Source organism: Rhinopithecus roxellana, chromosome 2 (genome assembly GCF_007565055.1).
Source record: "Rhinopithecus roxellana isolate Shanxi Qingling chromosome 2, ASM756505v1, whole genome shotgun sequence".
In the NCBI taxonomy this organism is placed as follows: domain Eukaryota; kingdom Metazoa; phylum Chordata; class Mammalia; order Primates; family Cercopithecidae; genus Rhinopithecus; species Rhinopithecus roxellana.
The window spans coordinates 77,042,733-77,067,233 of NC_044550.1; the positions used below are offsets into that span (position 1 = coordinate 77,042,733).

The 24,501-nt window shown below is 44.5% G+C and overlaps 1 protein-coding gene across 1 annotated transcript in view; it reads right to left on the reverse strand.

Moving 5' to 3' along the window:
• The window catches only part of MAML3 (mastermind like transcriptional coactivator 3), a 437,193-nt gene extending 412,987 nt beyond the window's left edge, over positions 1–24,206 (reverse strand). Inside the window, exon 1 of the mRNA XM_010353469.2 lies at positions 22,899–24,206. Coding sequence (XP_010351771.1) covers positions 22,899–23,357 — 459 coding nt within the window. The 5' untranslated portion in view covers positions 23,358–24,206. The remainder of the gene's footprint in view (positions 1–22,898) is intronic.
• Between the last annotated feature and the right edge of the window lie 295 nt (positions 24,207–24,501).

The following is a 24,501-nucleotide window of genomic DNA, read 5'->3' on the forward strand; positions in this document are numbered from 1 at the left end:
GTATGCCTTGGTTTCATCATTGGGTAGCAGATGGATAAGTGTAACTGAAAGACAAGAAAAGTGGCCCCAACTTACCAGAAGAAAAGCTTACAGGCCTAGCTTACAAGCCATATTACAAGACGCTACCCCTGAAATTCAGGACTAACGCTGTAATTAATAAGGATATGATGAAATAGTCAATATTATGCAGGTTCATTCAAGAAACATTTATTGAGTTCCTCCTATGAGTCAGATCCAAACCTTGCTTTCAAGTTGCTCACCACCCAGCGCTGGCCACTCACCCATAAGCAACACAGGACAACCACCAAGTCATGTATAAGGTGCTCGGAGAGCATCGGAAAGGGAAGACCCAGGTTCTAAACAGAGAGGACCTGCAGAATTAGAAACCATCCCTTCACATCTTGCTGACTAGCCCTAATTCTAGTCACCTTACTTCCAAGCAGGGCGCATGCACATACACATTCAATTAATAAACTATTTCCTGCTAGCCAAAACCCTCCAGTCATTTCAGTGAAGGTCAAGCCCTCTTTTGCTTCTGTAGCGGTGGAGGCCTCTAGGTAGCCAGAAGGATGCAGATATTCCTAGGATTTAAGGTAGTACCAATATGGCTACGCAAAGTTACTAAAAATTGGTATTTCCTAAATCTGTTTCCTTCCACTGTAACATGCCCTTAAAAGTCAACTGAATCAAACCTTGAGTTGTGTGGTCCTAAAAGATGAAGTGACTTGCTCAAGGTCACAAAGTTCATTGTAGCAGTGCCTGAACTAAACCTGATTTCCTGGCTCCCCACATAATGTTCTTTCAGGTAGACCAACCTGCCTCTCAAATGTGGAGGTGAGAGCCAGAGACAGAAGTGACAGTGGGAGCGAGTGTTATATTCGATAATCAGAAATTCTGTCTGTGAAACAGATAACACAGCCATCCAGAGGCAGTTACTGACTCGGTGTTGATTTAGCCGGAGAAACCGAGAGAGCAAGCCAGGAGAAAAACAGGGAAAACCTACAAAGCAGCAGACCTCCACTGAGACCAAAGGCTGGAGTGCACAGTTGCATACAGCACCCACAGAGCACAAGGCAGAGCCACCATCAGAGCAAGGAGGGGTCTCCTAGGTAAGGGAGTAGAGGGAAGAGCTCCGCACAAGAGGTGGGCTCACTTCTCCTACAGACCCTCATGCTACTTCTGCTGTAGAACTTAGTGCAGAGGCAAAGATATCTTGGAATTTGTACAGAACCACAAAGATGCTCTAGAAGGTAACAAGCCAGGAAGGAAAAGTAGAATGGAATTTCTACAAGCTATCTCTAAGATAAGTGGAGGCTGGGCGCGGTGGCTCAAGCCTGTAATCCCAGCACTTTGGGAGGCCGAGACGGGCGGATCACGAGGTCAGGAGATCGAGACCATCCTGGCTAACATGGTGAAACCCCGTCTCTACTAAAAAAATACAAAAAACTAGCCGGGCGAGGTGGCGGCGCCTGTAGTCCCAGCTACTCGGGAGGCTGAGACAGGACAATGGCGGGAACCCGGGAGGCGGAGCTTGCAGTGAGCTGAGATTGCACCACTGCACTCCAGCCTGGGCAACAGAGCAAGGCTCCGTCTCAGAAAAAAAAGAAAAGAAAAGAAAAGAAAAGTGGAGAAACTTTCCCTCTCACCATTTCAAAAACTAATTCTGGGTAATAGTCAACAACCAATGTCACCTACCATTCCTTACTCTTATTATTTCATTTTTTTCCCTCCCTTTTCCATCTAGCTCTCCCCTCCACGGCCCATCTCATCCACCTCTGCCATCTCTATTTCCAAGTTCAGGGGCAGCAGTGGTATGTGATGTTGGCAGTGGTGCGCAGACATCAGCAATCAGCCTACTGCTGTCCCAGCACCAAGCTAGGGGCTGTGAAGGGTGAAGGAGAAGGCTCTTTGGGTCATCTGCCTCTGGCCTCCATTCATAATGAGACACCAGGGTGTTCCCCACCCACATACATTCAGGAATGCTGTCTCCAATCTCCATTTGAGACATCAGAGATGTCATCATTTCCATATGCTTCTCTTAATAAAGTAACATCCATTTAAAGGCACCACAGTCATGAGTGTGTATGTGTGGCAATTGGGTAAACAGGTCTTGTTCACCACACAGAGGTGCCAGGATGGAGCCTACACCCATGCAATCACTGTCCTCAGGCCCGGCCCACACTCTGCAGCTTGTACGGACTTCTTACTGGTACACATGTTCCTGCAATGGCAAGCTGAAGAATACAGAAAAGGAGGAGAGGCAGGATTCACAAATGCTCATGCTCCCTTGCCCTTCTCTCCTGTAAGAATAGAGTGAATCCACAAGGAGCTCAGTAAAAAACTGAAAAAAGGGAGGTTCTTATTAGTGTGTTGACACTCGTTGCAAAGCTTGGCCTATCTCAACAAGTCACTTTACTTTCCCATATAACTGGTCCCTCATAGACAAAGAAAGGAAAAACAAAGACGACTCTCAGATACCTGTGCTTCTCACAGCTGTGCAGTCAAGACAAGGAAAAGAACACCCTTTCTAACTTCCTCTGGCACTAACTGGAAACTCTGGACTTTAGGGAGGCTATTAGAAAAAGGTTAAATATGAGACTAGATAATGATATACCAAGGGACCCATGTCAGGGCTGTTTGAACACTACTCAGAAGCAATTGCTGTTGAGAGTTGGCGACCACTTTAAAAGAGCTCCGAAGAAGGCAATGTCTGCAAGCAAATGCCTTCGTGGTGCCCTGGGAAGAGTAGGCTGAAGACTTATTTTGCGCGAACATCCCTGAAAACATTTGTTCACTGTTCTGTAATTCAGAGATTACTAGGTACACATATCTAGTAATTATTTCCTATATGCAGCATATTTTCTTGTATTGTTCTTGCTTTAATTTTAGTTTTACAAAGACATAGCTTTGCATATGTAACTGTACCCTCCGCCTTCCTTTCAATGAGAGCTGTAGAGGTTTATGGTCTACATCTTGAAACTTCCTATTTCATTTATTCTGAACAAATCGGTCAGTCCACTATTTAGTATTAGTGTGTTGATAAGAGTTTATTTCAAAATGTGAGTGCTGACTATAAGTACTATCAAAAATACATTGAAGATTATTTTGATACCTGTATTTATTTTAAAAGGAGGGGAGAACAGAGATGGATTTCTATCAAAAGGAGCCACTATGCGCTGTTACACGCCATCTACATGGTAAATATTTACAGTGTTTGATTAGGTTTAAATAAAACCAACAAAAAGAAAAAAAGAGAGTTTACTTTAAAAGTCCTCTTTGTGTAACTTAAAAATTAGTATGTAACTCTTTCCTGAACCTAAAACTACAGTGGTCCTGCCTTACAAAATTTGTAGCATTACCCAAAGCACCTTGTGGTATCAATTACAGGGTTATGAACATCCAGCCACTAAAGCTATCTGATTGTCTTAATGTCCCCTGGTGCTTTATAATGATAACTACATAGTATATAATTACACCGTCCCCAAAAGATACTTATAATTGAATCACAGGGCATTTTTTGAATGTTTGGGACAGCAATTAGAGGACCACAAAGTGATAGTATTGCAACTCTCACCAGCTAGAACGTAAATGAAGCACCCTAAAATTCAATTATAAGGGTCCTTCAGGTATTAAATAATTATAATACAAATCACATGGAGGGGCACTTTTTTTTTTTTAATTGAACTGTCCCCATAACTGCCGAAGATTATATTTCCTAATAGTCTGTAAAACAACGTAGCTACATTTTCAGATTCCTATTTCTTCATCCAACTGGAAAACCTGTAACAAAGGTAGAACAGTCAAAAACCTGTTTCTTCTTTTACTTTGCCACCTACTTATTTGGTGACCTAGTAAGTGAGCTAGGTCTCCTGTCGCTCCACTCATCCTATAAACATGCTGCATAATCAGAATGTCTGTCTCATTCTGTAAACATAAAATGGCTATATGTATATGGATATTTACAAATTTCATTAAACGGGAACAAGGATACTTCATCTATTTGATTTTTTACCCATTCTTTACACCCCAGAATGTCTGATCAGTTTTACCCTAACCATTTTCCCCTTTCTCCAACTTTCTTATTCCACACTCATCCCTTCTGCCATCTCTCCGATCTCTCCCTCCAGGGAGGTTGTGACTGTTGTACTAAAACCTCCAGGACTGGCTATCTATGACTGGCTCCACGGTGCTCAGGGCAAGAAGAGTCAACTGCAGGCCTTTTGTTGCTCATTATCTTCTTGCTTCTATTTCTTAAAGGGAGAATATGTAGACTGGTGCCCTAACTTTGGAAATACAGGGGAAGTAAAACCAGAAATACTTCCCCTAACTTTGACTTGTATAAACACATTAAGGAAAGGAAAGATTGAAAGGATGTTCCCACACTCAAGGAACTTGTACAACCACGTCAAGAGAAGCAAGTCAGAAGGAAAACAGAACCCCAATCATTTCTCCAGATGCTCTGAATCACCTCCAGGGCACAGGCATAGATGTCCCCAAACCCTGAATGCTACAGCAAGTGCATATCCACTTACAGCAGATTTGTAAACAGATCTATTCTCCACTTAAAAACATTTTTTCAAGACCAGTGATTAAAAATGTAAAAACTAAAGCCTGAAAAAATATCAGTTCCCCTTGCAGAGCCCAGTGTTAAAATATAAACTCCGATGAGTGATTAGAAAAACACCACAGAAATAAATATACATATGCATACATGTGTATTTTTTTCCAGTAGATTTTGGCCTTTTAATGACATTTGTTCATGAGAAAAAGAAATTCACTCATCCCAGCACCATAACCCCACCAACCTTCATGGGTGTTCTGCAAAAAAAGGTCCCATAGAGACCAAGAATATGGTGACATTTGGTGCTCTTCGATCAGAGTGTGAATATCACCCGTTTTCTCCTTTTAGCTCTTGCAATAAAAATATTCTCAGGCACGAAGCACAATGGCACAGGCTACAGCCCCTCCTCATGGAGTGTGATTCTCTCTGAGCCTCGCCTTCTGCTGCGTTTGAAGGAACCTCTCCCAGGACCGAGTAGCCCTGCTGGATCATCCTTTGCACTTTGGAATCAAAAGAAAAGAAACCAGAATGGGTGTCCATAACTACAGAGGTGTTGAAGTTATAAAGGGCTCAGGAGGATGGTGCAACTCTGGCCACAGTGGAGCACACTCACAGGGCAGCCAAGGAGACCTCTCTGGAGGAAAGTGGAGTTAATTAGCCTTTTTATGCATATACACATGCCGGCTTCACACATTTAAAAAATAGACCCATGCTCAGCAAAGGGCCTATTTTAACACTGTCTTGTAAAAACCACATAGACGGATACTCTATCTCCTTTCTAGCAGCAACCCTGGCTCTAGACACTTGCTGATTTTAGCTATTTAAGCCTTAAGAATAAAGACGTCATGTGCAAAGTGCTCAAAAAGCATTAAAAACAAAACAACTTTCACTCCTACAAGAAGTACTGAGCACCAATGAATTAATGCATCTAATAATTAATTGGCATTCTTGGAGGAAATTGTCCCTCTGTAATGTAGCCACTGGGCTGCTGTGAAAAAAGATTCCAATTTATATTTGTTGAACAAATGATTTGATTAGTGACCAAAGTAAGGAGGAGTGAATGTTTTCCAAGCATGAGCTTTTCCACATGGCCTGGGTCAGCCACCGTACAGCAAGGCTGGCATGGGGCCAAGGGCCCTCTTGCCAATGAGACCAGAAGTTTCTGAAGAGCCACCATACACCCAATGCTGAGAGAGTTCCCCAAACAAAAGCCAGCCACGGAGTTCAACAACTGGCTTGCCACGGCACCATATGCTCCACAATATTGTCCTGCTGCAACAGTGGGGCCTGTCTTCAGTGTCCCCATGTGCTGCACAGCTGTCAGCCCAGGAGCTGTTTTATCATTATTTTCACTGTTTTATTACTTTTCTGGGAATTCAAATCAGTGTAACCACGCTTGATGCGCTGGTGAAAAATGGTATCTCCCTCCCCCTTCTCCTTCAACCTAATGAATTGCCTTTTTTCATATCAAAGAGTAATGAGCACCAAACCACATAATATTTATTCATGGAACAAAAGACCTAAGAATGGGGTGGCGGGAACAGGAGCAACTCCTGGGTGTGGACAGAAGAAAAGCTGGACATTATAACAGAGTTCCTCACACTGATCTCTGGTGACACTGGGTTCAATTTATAGGGAAATCCTTTTGGTTTTTGGCTGTCCCCACTCATTCCTGGGAGGGGCTTCCTTTAAGCAATTCCCTAGTTGATGCATAGAGACCTCGATGCTAAGAGGTGGCAGGAGCCAAATGTAATTCATCCCATAGCCTTGACTGTGAAGTGTCTGCACATTTTGTTTTTCAGTGAAATTCCCCTAAAAAGCCTCCTGCTGCCTCTCTCATAGGGGCAATAAGCCCAGTATATCCCAGAATGTTCTAGATATATCCCTTTCCCCCCACTGCGTATTATCATGACCTCCATTGTGGATGAGGGCATAATTTAACCCAGGGAGAAAGGGCCACAGAAATGATAGCAATACTGGAGCCTTGTTTAATCTCAGATGACATGAATCTTACCCTCCCCACTTTGTGCCATAATCAACCTCTTACACTTTGTCAAGTTTTCTTATTAGTCCAGAAAATACAAAATAATGTACAATAGCAGGAATAATTTAACCTAACCCATGGTTAATCTCCCTCTTTATAGACACTGGCAGTGTTTAATCATTCCCTTTGCAAAGGATCCCCAAATTGGGAGAGGCTGGATGGATGACTAAGTCAAGTTGGTGCAAAATGAGTCACATTTCTTGAAGGTCACTTCCCCAAATGTATGAGCCACCAAAGTGAAAGGAAAACTATTTCTTTTCTTTTTTTTTTTTTTTTTTTGAGACGGAGTCTCGCTCTGTTGCCCAGGCTGGAGTGCAGTGGCGCAATCTCAGCTCACTGCAAGCTCCGCCTCCTGAGTTCATGCCATCTCCCGCCTCAGCCTCCGGAGCAGCTGGGACTACAGGCGCCGCCACACGCCCGGCTAATTTTTTGTATTTTTAGTAGAGATAGGGTTTCACCGTGTTAGCCAGGATGGTCTCGATCTCCTGACCTCGTGATCCGCCCGACTCGGCCTCCCAAAGTGCTGGGATTACAGACGTGAGCCACCGCGCCCGGCCAGGAAAACCATTTATTAAGGTAAGCTAGCTATTAAACAAACGTTCTGCAAAAAATGATAAACAATGATGCTAAGAAAGCGGTTGAAGTTAAAGGGCTATGTGAACAACCTTAGGAAATTTAGCACCAGTGGCTGGGTTGCTTTTTCTTCCTCCCATTTTATTGTTCAATGCTTTGAATTTCTCCATTTAAAAATTCTATTTTGAAAATTTTAAAGGAGATTTTTTAAACTATAAACAAAGTTTAAATTTTTTCAAAAAGTCACAAAAGTAGTCACTTCTTCCTACAACCTGTGCTACCCATATGGCTGTGGGTTTTAACATTGAAAATTGTCCTTCTAGATAATTTTTCTCAAGCCCAGTAATCAAATATTTTTCTAAGCAATCCTCCTGCTTCTTCCTTACAGCCTCATTTCTGTAAGTCTGTCAAAGCTAATTATCTGGCTCCTCAAATTCATTGCTCTTTAGTGTATCGTAAACACATACATTACAAAAAGTTGAAGAAAACAAGTGTGCATCACACTTTGAAGGAAAAGATAGACATAAATATTCAAAGTATGCACTATCTTTGTTAATAGAGTAATGAAAATGGCATTAGAAAAAGTGGATGAGAATATCAAAGCCAGCCAATCCTCCTTTCTTCTTCCATATATGGTGGTCTCCACCCCCAGAAGTCAATACCAGAAACTCCTACACCATTACTTCAGAATAAAGAGGAAAGCAAAGTTCTCTAGTTTGCAATCCTTTGACATTCCAGACCACAGATAAACACAAACCCTACCAAACCAGTAACACAAACAACCTGAGCCTCCGTGGAGGGGACGAAGGCATGATTCTCACAGGCACACACTATCATTAAGCTCCTTTACTTGAAACTACTGTTACATCTTTCTGAGCCTTCCAATTCCAATCTCAACCACAAACTGAAAGTTAATAAAAAGCCCCTGAATGATTCATATAAATCCTTTAAATCTAAGAACAGGAGCAAACACTAAAAAAGCAATAGCCCATTTAAATTTCAACAGCCTGAATGCCAGACATCCCTGATTGTCACATCTTGTCACCCTCCAAGTCACCATTCCATGTTCCTAGTTCACTGTGGGCTCCAGACATATTCCACTCTAACAAATACAGCTTGCCAGAAGTATTTTTGAGTGTGGTTATTTACAGTTTTCACTAACAACTTTTTCAAACATTCCTTCAATAGGTTCTAAGAATTAAGCAGCATGAAATCCAAATCTAAAATCATTGTCTCCATGCTTCATTGAAGAAAATGAACGTGAAAAATCCAATAGCAGCTGCAAACCATTTAAGAATTCCTAGTTAAACTGCAAAATACATTTTCAACCATTTAGCCATAACAACTTCTAAACGGAGAGAGCTGCTTCTTTATATAAACCACCTCTGTTTACCAAACATCAGAGAATCTCCGGGCAGAGGGCTACCGCAGGATGGGAATAGTAAGAGGATGTTACAACCCATGGGGTGCTGATCTGCACACACCACCGTGAGGAAATACGTTCAGTGATTAAAGACAAATGCCACCTGCATGCTTGGCCAAGGAGTCCACTGCTGTCGCCACACACTGTCCCCAGTGAGAGAGGGGAAAGGATGGACTGAAATCCCACAGTGGATTAGAACTGGGGACAAAAGGAGCCAGGAACAGAAGATGGCAGCATAGGAAGGGAACGTTATGGTGTGCCCCAGTTGGGGACTCTGGCAGTATTATCACTAAGGCATCCTGAAGCCAAAATTCAAGACTAAACAATGAAAATTTCCTATCTTCTTTGACTTGGTATCCACAAAATTTGTTGAATTCTGACATATGTCAAACTTCTTTGCGTATATGTTAACAAGATACTCCTATTTATAAATTCATATGGCTATTTGGCTATTCTGTCAAAATTAGCCTTTAGGCCAGGCACTGTGGCCCATGCCTGTAATTCCAACACTTTGAGAGGCCAAGGCAGGAGGATCACTTGAGGTCAGGTGTTTGAGACCAGCCTGGGCAACATAGTGAGAAACCATCTCTACAAAAAATTTTAAAAATTAGCCAGGCATGGTGGCACACACCTGTAGTCCCAGCTACTGAGGAGGCTGAAGCAGGAGAATCCCTTGAGCCCAGGAGTTGGAGGCTGCAGTGAGCTAAGAGGTGCCACTGCACTCCAGCCTGAGTGACAGAGCAAGCCCCTGTGTCTTCTTTTTTTTTTTTTTTTTTTTGAGTCAGAGTCTTACCCTGTTGCCCAAGCTGGAATAGCCTTGAAACTGCCACATTTTTCTTTAAAGAAACGGTCTGAAACACTCACTTTTTGAGTTATATTAAGAACAAAAATCCAGCGGGGCACAGTGGCTCATGCCTATCATCCCAGCACTTTAGGCGTCTAAGGCAGGAGGACAGTTTAAAGCAGGGGTTAGAGACCAGCCTGGGCAACAAAGTGAGACCCTATCTCTTAACAACAACAACAAAATCCATAATAAGGTTAAGATTTGATTTTAGTCATTTATTACCTATTATAAATCATCTCTGGACTCTTTCAAATAAAAATAAAATGTTTTCCAAAGGAATTAGAAATTAGATGTTTATTGCAACAGCTGTAATCTCAATAGTCTTTGGAAAAGAGTTTTTATCTAATAGTTGTTATAGTCAGATAGCTATGAAATAACTAACATTCAAAACATTTAGATAACCATTTATCTATAATCAATAAAAAGAGAAGTGTTGTACTTCATGCAAAATGCACGACAGTTGCCTACCTTGCATATAGGTGAAAGTCATCCTTGAAAGAAAACATACTAGTGCTAGAAATAAAAGAAATAGAACCATGAAATATTAGAGGCAAACACACAAAAAATAAGATGGCACTCCTCAGAGGGACAGTAGAGTAGCTAAACTAAATAATTAAGGAAAAGTTACAGGTTGAAATTTTATTGCACGACCAGAGCAGCACCCTTAAGAATCTCTTTATTTGGGGCCGGGCACGGTGGCTCATGCCTGGAATCCCAGCACTTTGGGAGGCCAAGGCAAGTGGATCATGAGGTCAGGAGTTCGAGACCAGCCTGGCCAGTATGGTGAAACCCCATCCCTACTAAAAATACAAAAAAATTAGCCAGGCATGGTGGCATGCACCTGTAGTCCCAGCTACTCAGAAGGCTGAGGCAGGAGAATTGCTTGAACCCAGGAGGCAGAGGTTGTAGTGAGCGAAGATCGTGCCACTGCACTCCAGCCTGGGTAACAGGGTGAGACTCCATCTCAAAAAATAAAAGAAATAAAAATAGAATCTCTTAATTTATCATATTGGATGGCCTAGGTGCAAGATTAAGAGAGAAGTTTTTTGTTGTATGTACATAACCAACTTTTGCTATTTAAGCCACTGAAATAGAAGGCACCTAGCTATCTTGGGAATGAGGAAGCCCCCTTCCCTAAAGCTTATAGTGAGCACATAGCTGCATTAACTTAGCTAGCCAAAGGTTCAGAATAAAGAAGGAAGCAATAAGATGCTATGGGCCCAGCTAAATGGCAAAAAAAATGCCTAAACCAAATCTAGATTTTAAATTGAAGCATAATACTTAGTTTATTGGAATCATTTGGTAGAGAATGACATATAATGTTTAGGCCCCGGATCACGTACATTCCCACCCTTGGTTTATCTCTCTGGGTCAAATCATTGCCACATGCACCTTGTACAAGGTTCCAGGTCCTATTGTCACTGTCACAAAGGTAGAACATGACGTGGTGGGAAAGGAGATGGGGAGAGGAGAAACACTCAAGGCCAGAGGTATGTGAGACCAGGAGACAGCAAAGTTGGGGACCTCATCATAAAACAGCACGGCCTGGCAAGAACCAGCACTACCATGTCCCTGAACTGTGGCTCCTGTTCAGACCAATAAAGGAAAGTCAAATAGATGAGAACTGCTCTTTGGGAAAACACAGCTATTTAGAAAATGCAGTTGCTCAGACAACCTTTCCAAGAAGAAACACTGCAGTCAGGTGAAGGCAGAAAAATGTAGTAACCAAGAGCACAGATTCTGGAGCCAGGTTGCTCCAGCTATTATAAAAATATAGACGATAATTATTATTATCTCAGTGTAGGGGAGCTGCTATGCCAAAGGGAAAGCAAAACAACTAAGAACTCTGATGAAGGGCAGTCAGACCACTGCAGCACCTGTTTATAATGAAAACTGATAGGACTTCTCACTGTCTAAACAAATGCTATAAGGTGCCTGTCGAGGCAAGTCATTTTGATGCATTTTCTACAGTTGGCCAGGTCAGCAGGTTGTTATTACCGTGTTACACAGATGACTGGATTAGTCAGGGTAATTTAATCTGTAGGAAGTGGCAACTCACAGACCTGAGATTTTTATGACCACTCCGATCTGCACCCATGAACACCCCAGGTACTGTATCACCCACTGAAATACATTTTGCAAATAAAGCCATATAATCACGCTTATGAAACACAAAGCTCAGGAAAGGTAAAAAGAACCACAAACTTGTTCAAGGAAGTGAATTTCCCACTTTCACAGAATGAGCAGGACCTGGTTGAGCAGGTTCCTCCTTCAGTAAAACCTCTTTAAGGGCCAGCTGAGAAAAAGGAATGTCAATCCTATGTGTTATTTGCCAAATACACATCCTTTAAAAACTAGTAGTGTTCTGTGCAAAGACCAACACCAGTTACTAGAGTTGATACTGTTTTAAGCCATATTGTTAAGGAGACATAATTATCATTTGCCCTAAAATGGGCTGTAATAAGATTCAGGTGCTATATTAAACTGTATTAGATTAAGAGATTTTTCCGCCAACATTTTTCTCTTTACACATATTATATCTATAGAAAGAACCCTAAATCTGTGCCACAGAAATGCTCACATATGTATAAGGATATATGGATAAGGATGTTCATTACAGAAACATTTATTTGGCAAAAAACAAGAAACCACTAAAGTATCTATCAATAGAGAATCATTCAATAAATTATGAAATGGTCATAATATGGAATGCTATATAGCAGTTAAAAAGAATGAGTTGAGGATCTATATGTACCAACTTGGATGGGCTCTCTAAAATATATGAAAGAGAAAAAACTATTTCAGACAAGTATACATAATATGATTCCATTTATGTAGGAAAAAATGAATATGTGATTATGTACAATATGTACAATATATAATATATGTGTAAGTGAATAGAAGAGGGTCTGGAGAAAGATTCCAGACTGTAGTTACTTCTGAGAAAGGAAATAACATTGAAGGGAGGAATTAAGTCACTTCTTAACCTATTTACTTTTATTTAGTAATTTATTCAACAAATTAAATTTAGAGTTCCTCCTATGTACAAGTAGGTCCTTTCAAGTCATGGAAATATAATAATGAATAGACAAAGTCCCAATCCCTCTCCAATGTTCCAGCCAAATGAACAACTTTTGCTGGGACAGTTCTACTCAGCAAAGCAGCCTATTTCGTCTTTGAACAGCTTAAATTTTCATAAGATTGTCTTTTTAAATATATCTATTAAACCACAACCTGGATCCTAATAACTGTCAACCAAAGATCTTAAATTTATCCCCTTGAGGCCATACAGAGCACATCTAATCCCTTCTTCAAGTGACAGTCCTTCAAATATTTTAAGAAAGCAATCCTATCACCCCCTAAATCAGACTAAACACCTCCAGGTCTTCCAACTGTTCTTCCTGTGACATTGTTTCAAGACTTTGCACCTTCCTGCATGCTTCTTTCTAAATGTTCTCCTCTTTGTCTAGTTTCCTCTAAAAGCTCAACGTCAAGCCATGATTGTGGTGCTACAAGTGTCACCTAGTCCCAAAGACAAGGGGGGAAAGAAAGACAATCTGCCTCATTTTTAATAACTATACCATACTTTAATCTTAATCCCCACCACACCAACTAATCCTCTCCTCTGCACAGTTTTATTTGAAATGAATTTTGTTACAGAAAGCAATGCTTGCAAGAAGATACAAAGCCATCTAACGCCCTTAGGATTTTCCTAAATATTAAAGTTTTTTTAAGTGTTTCCATTTACATGTCTAATAAGACAACAAATACCATTTCATAAAACTAATTTGAAATGTGAAACTATGTCCTGCTGCAGTCCCACTGAGAACAAGGACATCCTGTTCACCACTGCATCCCCAGTGGCTAAAACAGTGGCCAATGTGCAGCAGTTGTTCAGCACACGTTCAGGAGACGTTGGCTTGTGCACGAGTGAAATCAGCCTCAAATCACTCAACTTGAAGTCTGCATTTGGGCAGAAGGCAACAACTAAGTGAAATGAAAGTAATTCATTAAAACATGCCTAGCATTTGTGCAGCACCATAAGGTGTTCAGGACTTTTACATATACTAACTCGTTTGATCAATGACTCTGTGAGGTAAAAAGAATGACAACTGGCCAGGCGTGGTGACTCACACCTGTAATCCCAGCACTTTGGAAGGCCAAGGCAGGCAGATCATGAGGTCAGGAGTTCAAAACCAGCCTGACCAACATGGCGAAACCTCATCTCTACTAAAAATACAAAAATTAGCCAGGCGTGATAGCGCATGCCTATAATCCCAGCTACTCGGGAGGCTGAGGCAGGAGAATCGCTTCAACACGGGAGGCGGAGGTTGCAGTGAGCTGAGATCACGCCACTGCATTCTAGCCTCGGTGACAGAGCAAGACTCCGTCTCAAAAAAAGACAACCGTTCACCTTTCTGACAGGCAAGAAGAGATAACAATCATGAAGTAAACAGTCAGAACATCATACCACATGGCCAGCTAGGATGGCGCTGCCATGCAACACAGCAGTCCTCTAACTTCTTCCCAGGCATCCTTCACCTCATCGCTGCACTTCTGCCTCTCTCCACTCTTCAAGTAATGAGTGTTTTCAAAAAGCTGAGAGTAATGCCACATGTGTAAACCCATCTTCTTTCATATTTTCAAAACTCCAGGAGAGCTCTTTGTTTACAGCAGGGCCCCTCATCAGCAGCAATATTTTGGATCAGGTAACCCTCTGTTATGGGTGTAATCTCTTGTAGGATATTAGTAGAATCCCTTCCTTCTACCCACCTCTACCCCTACCTTCTAGACACCTGCAGCAGCCCTCCAGCTGTGACAACCAAAAATGTCTCCCTGCATTGCCAAATATTCCTGGGGTAGGCCCAAACCTCTACCAGTTAATAATCAATGAATTAAGGCCAGGCTCAGTGGCTCATGCCTGTAATCCCAACACTCTGGAAGGCCGAGACAGGCGGATTGCCTGAGCTCAGGAGTTCGAGACCAGCCTGGGAAACACAGCAAAAACCCATCTCTACCAAAAATACAAAAAATTTGCCGGAAGTGGTGGAGAGCACCTGTAGTCCCAGCTACTTGGGAGGCTGCGGCAGGGGAACTGCCTGAACATGGGAAAGTAGATCGTGCCACTGCACTACAGCCTGGGTGACAGAGTGAGACCCTGTCTCCGGAAAAAAAGCAAGACCAAAAAAAAAAGAATTAAAGGAATCCTATAGTAAATCCATTCACATAGCAGTAGTAATAATTTAAGAGAGCACAGAAATATTTCAGGAACATGATTTGTTTTCCAGGTACAAACAATATAGCCATTAGCTCTTAAAAATATATATTTGAGTTTCAGTAAGTTCTCCAAGTTCAGAATAGGTTACTAAAAGCATGCTTTACTTCTGTAAACTCCCAAAGCACCAACATATAGTCTGTTTATCCACACATGCTCTCACATGTCTCTCTACCCTGATATCCACTCTAGGTGATGCCTCCAAAATGCTCATCCCTTTTTGCCTCTCCTACCTTACCACTGGTTCAAGCCCTTTACTGGGTACCCAGCCTTTTAGATTCACTCTCAGTCACTGAGCTACTTTCAGCATCTAACAAACAAAGAAAGAAAAATAACCAACCAGAGTGAGAATAAAGGGCACAAGCAGAGCATGTCTTTCAGAGCTGTGCGATCCTTTTGAGTCACAGTTGCAACCCAGGTTGAATCTACACAAACAGACTTAGAGCACTTCGGCCTTTTCCTTTGAAGGGATAGAAGCCCCTGTCCAGACGTACTCTGGAGGTGGAGAAAGATGTTGGGAAAGGGAAGAAGAGATACACAGCAATGTAACCTAATAACCTCCTTTACCCATGGAAGTAAACGCTGTTAACAGTTGAGGGCTGGAGGGTCCATAAACATGAAATGATACACAACCAGATTCTACTCAACAGGATGGAGATAAAAGGAGTTAGGAAAATTCTGAAAGTTCGTAGTTAAAAACTAAGTATTTCACTTAAGTTTGCTACAGTTGTTAAGCCATTGCGAAAGGGGGATGAATGTTAGCTATTAGCATTTTAAAAGGTTCTACTTCAGCAGAAAGGTTATTTCCAACCAATGGGAAGTCCAATATAATCAAAAGGTGCCTAAATTATTCGTGCGGAATCACTTTCTTTATGTCAGAGGAAGTACTACAAGCCTTTTGAGATTTGTTTTGTTTTGTTTTTTTGAGACGGGATCTCGCTCTGTCACCAGGCTGGAGTTCAGTGGCACGATCTCAGCTCACTGCAAACTCCACCACCCTGGTTCAAGCAATTCTCCTGCCTCAGCCTCCCAAGTAGCTGGGATTATAGACATGCGCCACCACACCCGGCTAATTTTTGTACTTTTAGTAGAGATGGGGTTTCACCCTGTTGGTCAGGCTCACCTCGAACTCCTGACCTCGTGATCTGCCCTCTTGGCCTCCCAAAGTGCTGGGATTACAGGCGTGAGCCACTGCGTCCAGCGTTTTTGGTTTTTTTTTTTTTTTTTTTTTTTGAGGAGTTTCACTCTTGTTGCCCAGGCTGGAGTGCAATGGCACAATCTCGGCTCACTGCAACCTCCACTTCCCATGTTCAAGCAATTCTCCTGCCTCAGCCTCTCACCTCTCAAGTAGCTGGGATTACAGGCGTGTGCCACCACGCCCAACTAATTTTTGTATTTTAGTAGAGATGGGGTTTCACCATGTTGGTCAGGCCGGTCTTGAACTCCTGACCTCAACTGATTCACCCATCTCAGTCTCCCATAGTGCTGGGATTACAGGCATGAGCCACCATGCCCAGCCACCTTTTGAGATTTTTTTATTAAATTCCTCCAAGAATGCACAGCTTGCCATAGTCGTAATTTCCTGCTCCTATCCATGTGTGCGTGTGACCCTCAAAGAATGCTGAATGCTGTTCTTCTCTCCCCAATGGAGAAAGGAACTCAAAAACCCCTCCACTGTTTCACAGATGGAATTGCCAAGTAGACTTTTAAAAAAGTGTGCTCCTTCTCTGATCCACTGAATGGAACCCCATGATTTTTAAGTACTTATTATACAGCAGGCCCTCAACTCCATTTTCTGAGTAATTTTATCTAACCCTATTTCTTTTGTTCTTTAAAATTTCTTAGATTTAAACAATAACAAAAAAATTAAACTAAATTAATCAGTTATTGGTGACAGCTGATTTTTCAGAAGCTACATTTGCAACTCACAAAACTGAATAGTGAATTTTTGGAATCTGGAAAGCAGGCTGTATTTGTAATAAAAATTTAATTTGTGGGGGATCCTGTAATTTTGGAGCAGTCATCTGCAAATTAACTTATTTTGCAGATACTAATGTCAAATTGGTTTGAAACAACAGGAAAGTAAAGCATATTATGTTTTCCTTAAAAATCATGGAAAGGTGATATAACACCCTTGAAGCCTGAAACTGCTGTCATTAGCACCAATGACTATATTGATTTTTAAAAATTTGGCCGGGTGTGGTGGCTCACGCCTGTAATCCCAGCACTTTGGGAGGCTGAGGCGGGTGGATCAAAAGGTCAGGAGATCGACACCATCTTGGCCAACATGGTGAAACATCGTCTTTACTAAAATACAAAAAACTAGCAGGGCATGGTGGTACATGCCTGTAGTTCCATCTGCTCGGGGGAGGCTGAGGCAGGGGAATCAACTGAACACAGGAGGCAGAGTTTGCAGTGAGCTGAGATTGTACCACTTAACTCCAGCCTGACGACAGAGCAAGACTCCATCTCAAAAAAAAAAAAAATTGTTATCCCTTTTAATGTGGCTAGCATAATACTGAAAATCTACAGAGAATATACATTGTCAAAGTCTTGGATGCAAGAGCGTGATCTAGCATTTTAACTTCCATGAAGCACTACAGACAATGTACCAATGCTGCTGAATGAATGAATGAAATTAGAAACTCAGTCTTTATTATTTGTGCTAAGGAAGAATAAAGGCAAATCCATATTAAATCCAAAATGGTATTGTATCCGATTGTTTCATTAGTTCTGAGAGTCAGGAGCACCAAAATTAAATTTTTTCTCTTCTTATTGCTTCTTCCCACTCTTTGATAAAGGTGTTAAAGATCACTGAAAAGACCAAAAGGTTGGCAGCAGGTGGGGGAAGGAAAAAGAAAGCAAGCAGCCAGAGGATCTGAAAACTCAATAATCAGCCTTTGAATAATAGAGTGAAAAATATAAAGCTATTTGGGAGACTTAAAAGGTAGACACTATGAAAATCTTGACAGTGAGTTTTAAATATGTTCCTCTTTATAAGAGTCTGATGTCTAATTGATTGGTTTCACAGTTCTCCAAGATGGGTAATGTGGAAAAAGACAACAGAATTTCGCCTTTTAAGCTCAAGAGTATAAGACAGGACTGTTACTTAACAAACAGGGAACAGTAATCACACAAGTACTTCAAATGTATCCAAGAATTACTATGTAACATGCAAAACAGGTTCTTACACGAGATCCCTTGTCTGGCACCCTCACCAGGGTAAGTGAATGAGTGAACGTGTGAGAGTGTGTGTGCGTGCGTGCACGCGCGTACATGCATGCATGAGAGAGAGAAATATCTTATTCCTATCTCAACCAAATGGGCAGGAAAACCTCTTTACCAACAGTTGGCTATTAGTCTCACAGCAATATTCAGAAAATAACTCTATATAACTCTATTTTAATGTTTAAATTCCTCATCTTTCTTCTTCCAGAGATGTCAGTAAACTATGTACCAGGACTGACCATTTTTCTCCTATCAGGTGGCAGAAAACCTGAAAAAGATTCTAAAGCTTGCCCTTATAATTCTAATGAGACAGGATAGAAAGTATCATGCATACTAGCTTCCTGAAAACTTGGCTTTCCTTGGGAAGGAACCCAGCTTGAAGAGGATTTTGTAGATTATGATTAATGGTTAACTAACTCTGCTTCTACTTTTCTGACGACTAGCTGCCCAGTACTAAAATGTACCACAACCAAAGAACATAACAGAATTAAATATGTATTGGAGCTTTAAAAAATGCTTCTTGAGAATTAAAAGAAAAAAATGCATGTGAAGGACAGAAAAAATGAAATTTCAAAAAGTTTTCCACAAACTTAAGGCACACTGTGTTGGGTAATGGAAAGCTTTCTGAAAGACAGTCTATCCTGTTACCCATGCTAGCGGCAGAACAGGATAAGCTGAAAAAAAGGTTATCATAGGGAAGATGTAGAAATAGCCTGGTAATACGAGCTTGCCAAAAAAATTGATAGAGCCAGTAATTTACCTTCAACAGGGTAAGAAACGGGAAGCCAGATTCATGTATAAGGAGATTTAGCAGTGGACTAATATGTTGACATTTCCTGAATCTATTCCAGGAATGGATGGAACATTTTGGACGGGCTATAGCTGTGCTGTCTCCAATACTCAGTAATAATGCATTTATTATCAAATGCATGTTATGAATTATGTGATAAGCTCTTCAGAACAGGGGTCACATAGATTTATGCAGTCTGTAAGCTGTATATAAATTAAGCACACTCTGAAAGTTACGATGGTACTAATACAGTGAAGAGGTCATGAAAACAATATGGGTCTTATCTAGGTCAAGTAAGACTATCAGCATTTTGAAATTTTGAAAACTGTGCATGCACTGTCATGCTTTTTGATGTGCCTGCTCAGCTTGAAAATGAACTTGTCAATTGAAATTCACCTTAAAATTTTAACCAGGACCTCAGTTCCAAATACAGCAAATAAACAATGCCCCCTTTTGTTACCACAAATAATTAAAAGATGTATTTTCAAATGAAGCTCTCTGACAGGTGAAGTCAATAGTTTTCACCAAGTCTTTTGAGGGGAAGAAGAAAACTTCTATGTTAATAAAGTGGTGGTGGTTGGGGTGGGATCATTTGACTAATGTTCAGAACAGACCTAATACCTAGGTAGTGCAGCTTCAAACCCAGGCCTGCGCCACCTACTCTATCAACAGGGTTGGTGAGGACCCACACAGAACCCAGCCGCTTCTGCAGCAGCCTGTAGCCAAGGAAAAATTTTACCCCTCACCCACTCTGCTTTTTGTTTGTTGTTTTTCATGCCCACTCTTGTAAATGTGTAAGACAGGAAAACAAATCAAAAGAGGCAAAGCCCTCATTAGACTGCCTTCTTAACCCAAGCAAGGCAGAAAGATAATTAATCGCTATTTAGTACTTTGGATATACTGGTCCTTAGAAGGTAAACAATACCAATAAAACTTTAGTCAAGAATCCTATTCATCTTTATTTTTATATCAGCTTATTATTATCTGGCTGTGGGTGATCATTGTTTTTTTTGAGGGTTTTCCAAATAGAGCGCCCAATCTGAGAACTACATTTAATTGTTCTGTGCCTCACTGGAGTACAACTATAATAAAGCAGTCAATTCAAGAAAATGAAGAGCAACGTTTTCTTTAAATCTCTATTTTTGAGATTTTACCTCATATACATACTGCTAAAATACTCTCATTTCAGAGGCCAAGGTCACTTTTTAAACTAATTATTTTAAAAGGAAATATAACTTGTGTAGTATGTGGGGGTTTTTTTTTTTTCTTTTTTTTTGGTACACAGAATTCACTTGTAACTCTGCTTAAGAGTTAAGGCTTACATTACATCCATTACACTCATCACACATACCAGTGAGAGATGCACGTGTAACAGCTGAAGCTAAAATACACTCCTATTCTGTACATAGCTTTGGCATTTATTAATGCATAAGTCTAATCAACAGGCTAAATCACTGTCATAAAACTGATAGAAAATTTTGTTTTCAGGCAGTCATCTTTCAAGTCTATCTGTTGCTAATTTGCTAAACTGAGATTCACTATGAAATCTACAGCTGATGTCTCTATTCAAGTAAGCATTATCTTTCCATTTTCAAAAGCAAGCTGTGGCTTGGGTTTGCTGTCTTCTTCCCAGTAAGGTCAGGAGGCTGGGCTTGCTTCCACCTGCGAGTGTATCACAACCCAGGCGCGCGCACCCGAGCCCTCCCTCCACCCATCTCCCAGGGCGGAAACCAGAGAACAGAACCCAAACACCAAAACTTTCTGGTCGCAAACGCTACTCATCTTGCCGTGTCCAGAGACCCGGCACTGGAAACGGCACTGGCTTTTGTTCCAGGGTCGCCCAGCTGGCGAGGTAAACGTCACAGCAGTCCTTGATCCCCAAAGGTTGTGAGAGATTCTGTGGCACGGGAATTTTGGAGCCTCCCGAAAGGAGCCAACTTCTCCTCAACCTATGCGCGTGGGGTGTACAAACACACGAAAAGAGGACGCGGGGTGGGCAGGAATGAAACCTTCAGTTCCTCTTAAATTCTCAGACTCAGGTTCACAAAATGAATCTCCTTCTCCGTGGACGGGCGCGAGGGGGGCTGGGAGAGAACTAGGTTGGAGAAGGGACTGGAGCTACAGTCGAGATGCAGGACCGGCCCCCCCTCCGGCTACAATCAGAAAAGCTACAGTGTGTCAGTGGTTTTCGGCTTCCTGTTTGTAAAGCGAGAACCTCCCCCCGACTCCGGGACTGTCGTTCTTCCTCAAAACCAACCGAGACGGCCCCTTCTTCGCGCTCGGGGCAGCCTCAGCCGCAGGGGGAAGGGAGAGGAGGGGAGCGGGGGCATGGGGGGCGCGGCGGGGCGGGGACAGCCGCGATGGAAGGGGCAGGGCCACGGGGCGCAGCAACCCTCCCAGCCCGGCGGCCCCGGGGGCTGAGCTGGGCCGCGAGGCGGACAAAGCGCCTCCCGCTCCCTCCCCCACGGCCACGTTCCAAAAGGGAGGGAGAAGGCGGGCAAGAGGGGCTGGAGGAGGAGGAAGGGGGGGAGGAAGAGGAGGAGGGAAGGTGCTGCCGGCGGGACTGGGCAGGATCGCGCCGACCTGGGAGGGGAGGGAGGAGGGGTTGGGCGCCCTCGGAGAACTGGGAGGAGGGAAGGATTCTTGAGGCCCAAGATAAACAAATTGTTCCTCTTCACGTGCGGGGTGGGGGGAGGTGGGGAGCGAGCGCTGCAGCGTCGCCTCCCCTCCCCCAAGCCGACTCTTTGTCACCGAGCACCGGCCCGAGCGCCCGGCGAAAGCCCGCGGCAGCACTGGCACCACCCCCGGCGCCGGGGACTCACAGACCGGGAACGTGTGCGATTTCTAAACCGCACGACGGGAGGGCAGCCCCTGCCGGGCTCTGCGCCGCCGATCGCGGGGCGGTCTGCACGGGAAACGGGCGAAGGTGCGCGGCCCCGGCACGCTCCAGGATTCCCGTCTCCCGGCCCACCCAGCACCCGGGCGGCGCGGTGGGGGAGGGGGCGCAGACACCTTTCCCAAGCTTCCGGCCTCCCCTCACCCAGAAAGGAAAGCAAAAGAACCGGAGAAGGGAGATAAGAGAAAGGATTCTAGCCTCCGGCTTGGGGGTGGGAACTGCCCCTTCCTCCTGGAGAAGTTAAGCCATTGGCTGCTCATCCTACCTCGAACCCGCCCACCCAGCCATTTAAGCCTCTTTTACCTCCCTGCTACCTTCCACAGCTCTGGGCTTATTAGGCAGGCCCCCAAAGTTGGCGGGCAGTGGGGCGGGGGGAGCCAAGGGGAGGACTCCGTGCAAGCAAGTTTAAAAGGAAAAAAGGAAAGAATCCCAAGCGAAGCTGTATGGTGGGGCCTCTTGGCGCAAACCTTGGGTGTTGCTTTCCCCTCCCGCCCCCTCCAGGCCGCTCCCCTCTTAACCCTCCCAGCCGCTCCACCTGCCGGGCTGGCCCCAAGTCTCGAGCAACCAGCGGAGCGCACCCGCGCCCCGCATCCGCGCGCGCTCCCTCGAGCACCCCCGCGCGCAACCACCCTCGCTCGTTTCTCACCCACTTCAAAGTTCATTCACAAAACTCTCAGACTTTCTCAGCCCAAAGTGGGTGAGCTGGGGAGAGGAGGCGAGAGGCTCTCCTTCCCCGCTTCCCCCTAGGGGTTGAGGGCCTGGTGCCCGCCCAGAATCTGCGACAGCATCAATATCTCCACGCACCCAGCGGATGTGCAGAGGGGTGGGCGTAGGGGGACGGGTCTGGGGAGGAGAGGCGGCGCGGCTAGAGGTGGGGTGGGAAGCGGCGAAGAGGAGGAGCAAGGTTTCAACTCAGGGGTTCACTCTTTCAAATCGGTATCTAAGAAAGGGAAGGGGGGAAACTTTTCCAGCACCTCACTTCGAGGCTCCTCTAGGCTCCCTCCGCCGCTCGCAGTCGTGACTGGCTTCTCCCCTCTCGCCCCCTCCTCCCCAAATCTGACAACCTTGACAGATTAACAGGTAGCGGCGACGGCAGCTTTTTCCCTAAGAAAAGTTGACATTAACCCTTCGGCTTCAGCCCACCTCACCCACCGTGCAAATCAGACCCTTGTACCCCTAAGTAAGAAGCTCCACGCGCCCCCCACTGCCACCACCACCACAACCCCCAACGCGCGCCGCAAGCCCGCTGCCCGTGCGCCCTCACCATGATCAGCGTGTGGTTCCTCTGCTCCGCCGAGGCAGCCTCCGCATCTTGCTGGGGTTTGCTCGGGTGCTGCTGTTTGCCGGTGCCGGCGCTCGATTTCTTGGCCCTCTGCTCCAGGGTCCGCTGGTAGAGGCTCACGGTGTCCCGGCGCTCCAGCTCCAGCTGCTCCACCTGAGCCTGCTGGTACCTGTTCTCGCAGTTGACGTGGTGCCGCCGGCAGCCCTCGATGCGCTGGCGGAGCCGCTCCACCACGGTGCTGTGCTTGGGAACGGCCGCCGAGCCGCCGCCGGAGCCGCCGCAGCCACCGGCAGCCGGGTGATTGCTACTCGGAGCAGCGGGAGTACTATTGGGAGTATTATTCACACCGATCCCGGCCCCGCCGAGGCTGCTGTTCAGGCTACTGTTGATGCAAATACTACTGCCATTCGCGGCAGCAGCGGGGGCTGCGAAATCCCCCATCCTGCTCCCCGGGCACACTATTTTGGAAGAACTTTTTTTATCCACCCCCCTATCAGCCTCCTCCTTGGGTCCAAGGATTAAAATAGTTTAAGTGGAACGCGGGGGAGACGCAAGCACATGGATGGAAACGGCGATCCCGACGGGGCGAAAAAAAGGGGGGGGAGATTTTGGGGTGGTTTTTTGTTTCCTTTTTTTAAACTGTAAAAGCTCGAGGGGAAGAAAAGGGGGGAACGTTATCGGAATACCATCAGACACCTATCAACAAAAAGAATCACAACAAACTGAGCCAGCAGCAAATCGGGTTGCAACTCAAGGGGAGATCCGCTCCTCGCCTGCCTTCTTTTTATAATCCATTATTTTCTAATAAATTCCAGGAGATTTCCGGTGGTTGGCAAGCATTTTCTCCCTACGTACCGAAAAACACACCCCATGTACACACACAAGCATATGCCTCCAGTGCGGACACGCGCGACACACACTCACTCCACACCGCATCGGAAAACGGCAAGCTTGCTTATTGCATTTTCCTTCCACAAAAAAGTTTTGGTGTTTATGCCGCCCCGTGTTCTCAAAGTACTTTGGCTGTTCAGTTGCATTTCACAGGAACCTAGATATCGAATCCTCGGGCTGGGGGAAGTAAACACATGGACAGTCCGAGGCGACTGCAAAAGTAGATCGGTGAAGTCCTTTGCAAAACGCCGCGCGGAGAGCAGCACCTAACGCTCGGCTGGGCTGCCGCTGCCGCCGCTGCTCCTGCCACCATCACAATGATCAACTGCTCGCCGCCGCCGCCGCCGCCTCCTCCTCCTCCTCTCGCTCCTCCACCTCCTCCTCCTCCTCCATGCCAGCGGAGTGATATCAGGACGCGCGAGCTCAGTAAACACGGCAGCGGCGGCGGCTGGAGGCCGTGAGACAAGACCGCGGACACGGCGCAAAACCCGGCCCGGACTCTCACCCGGCAGGAGCGGGCGCGGCACGCACCAGCACCCGGCTCCCGCCTCCGTCGCCTCGGCGCCCCGCGCCCCTCCCACGCCCCCAACCACACTACCGCCCTGCCGAGAAGCCCAGAGCCGCTAGCAACGGGGAGAAGAAAGATTCTAGGGGATCTCAGAAATAAATCAACTTTTGACCTGTGTGTGTGCGT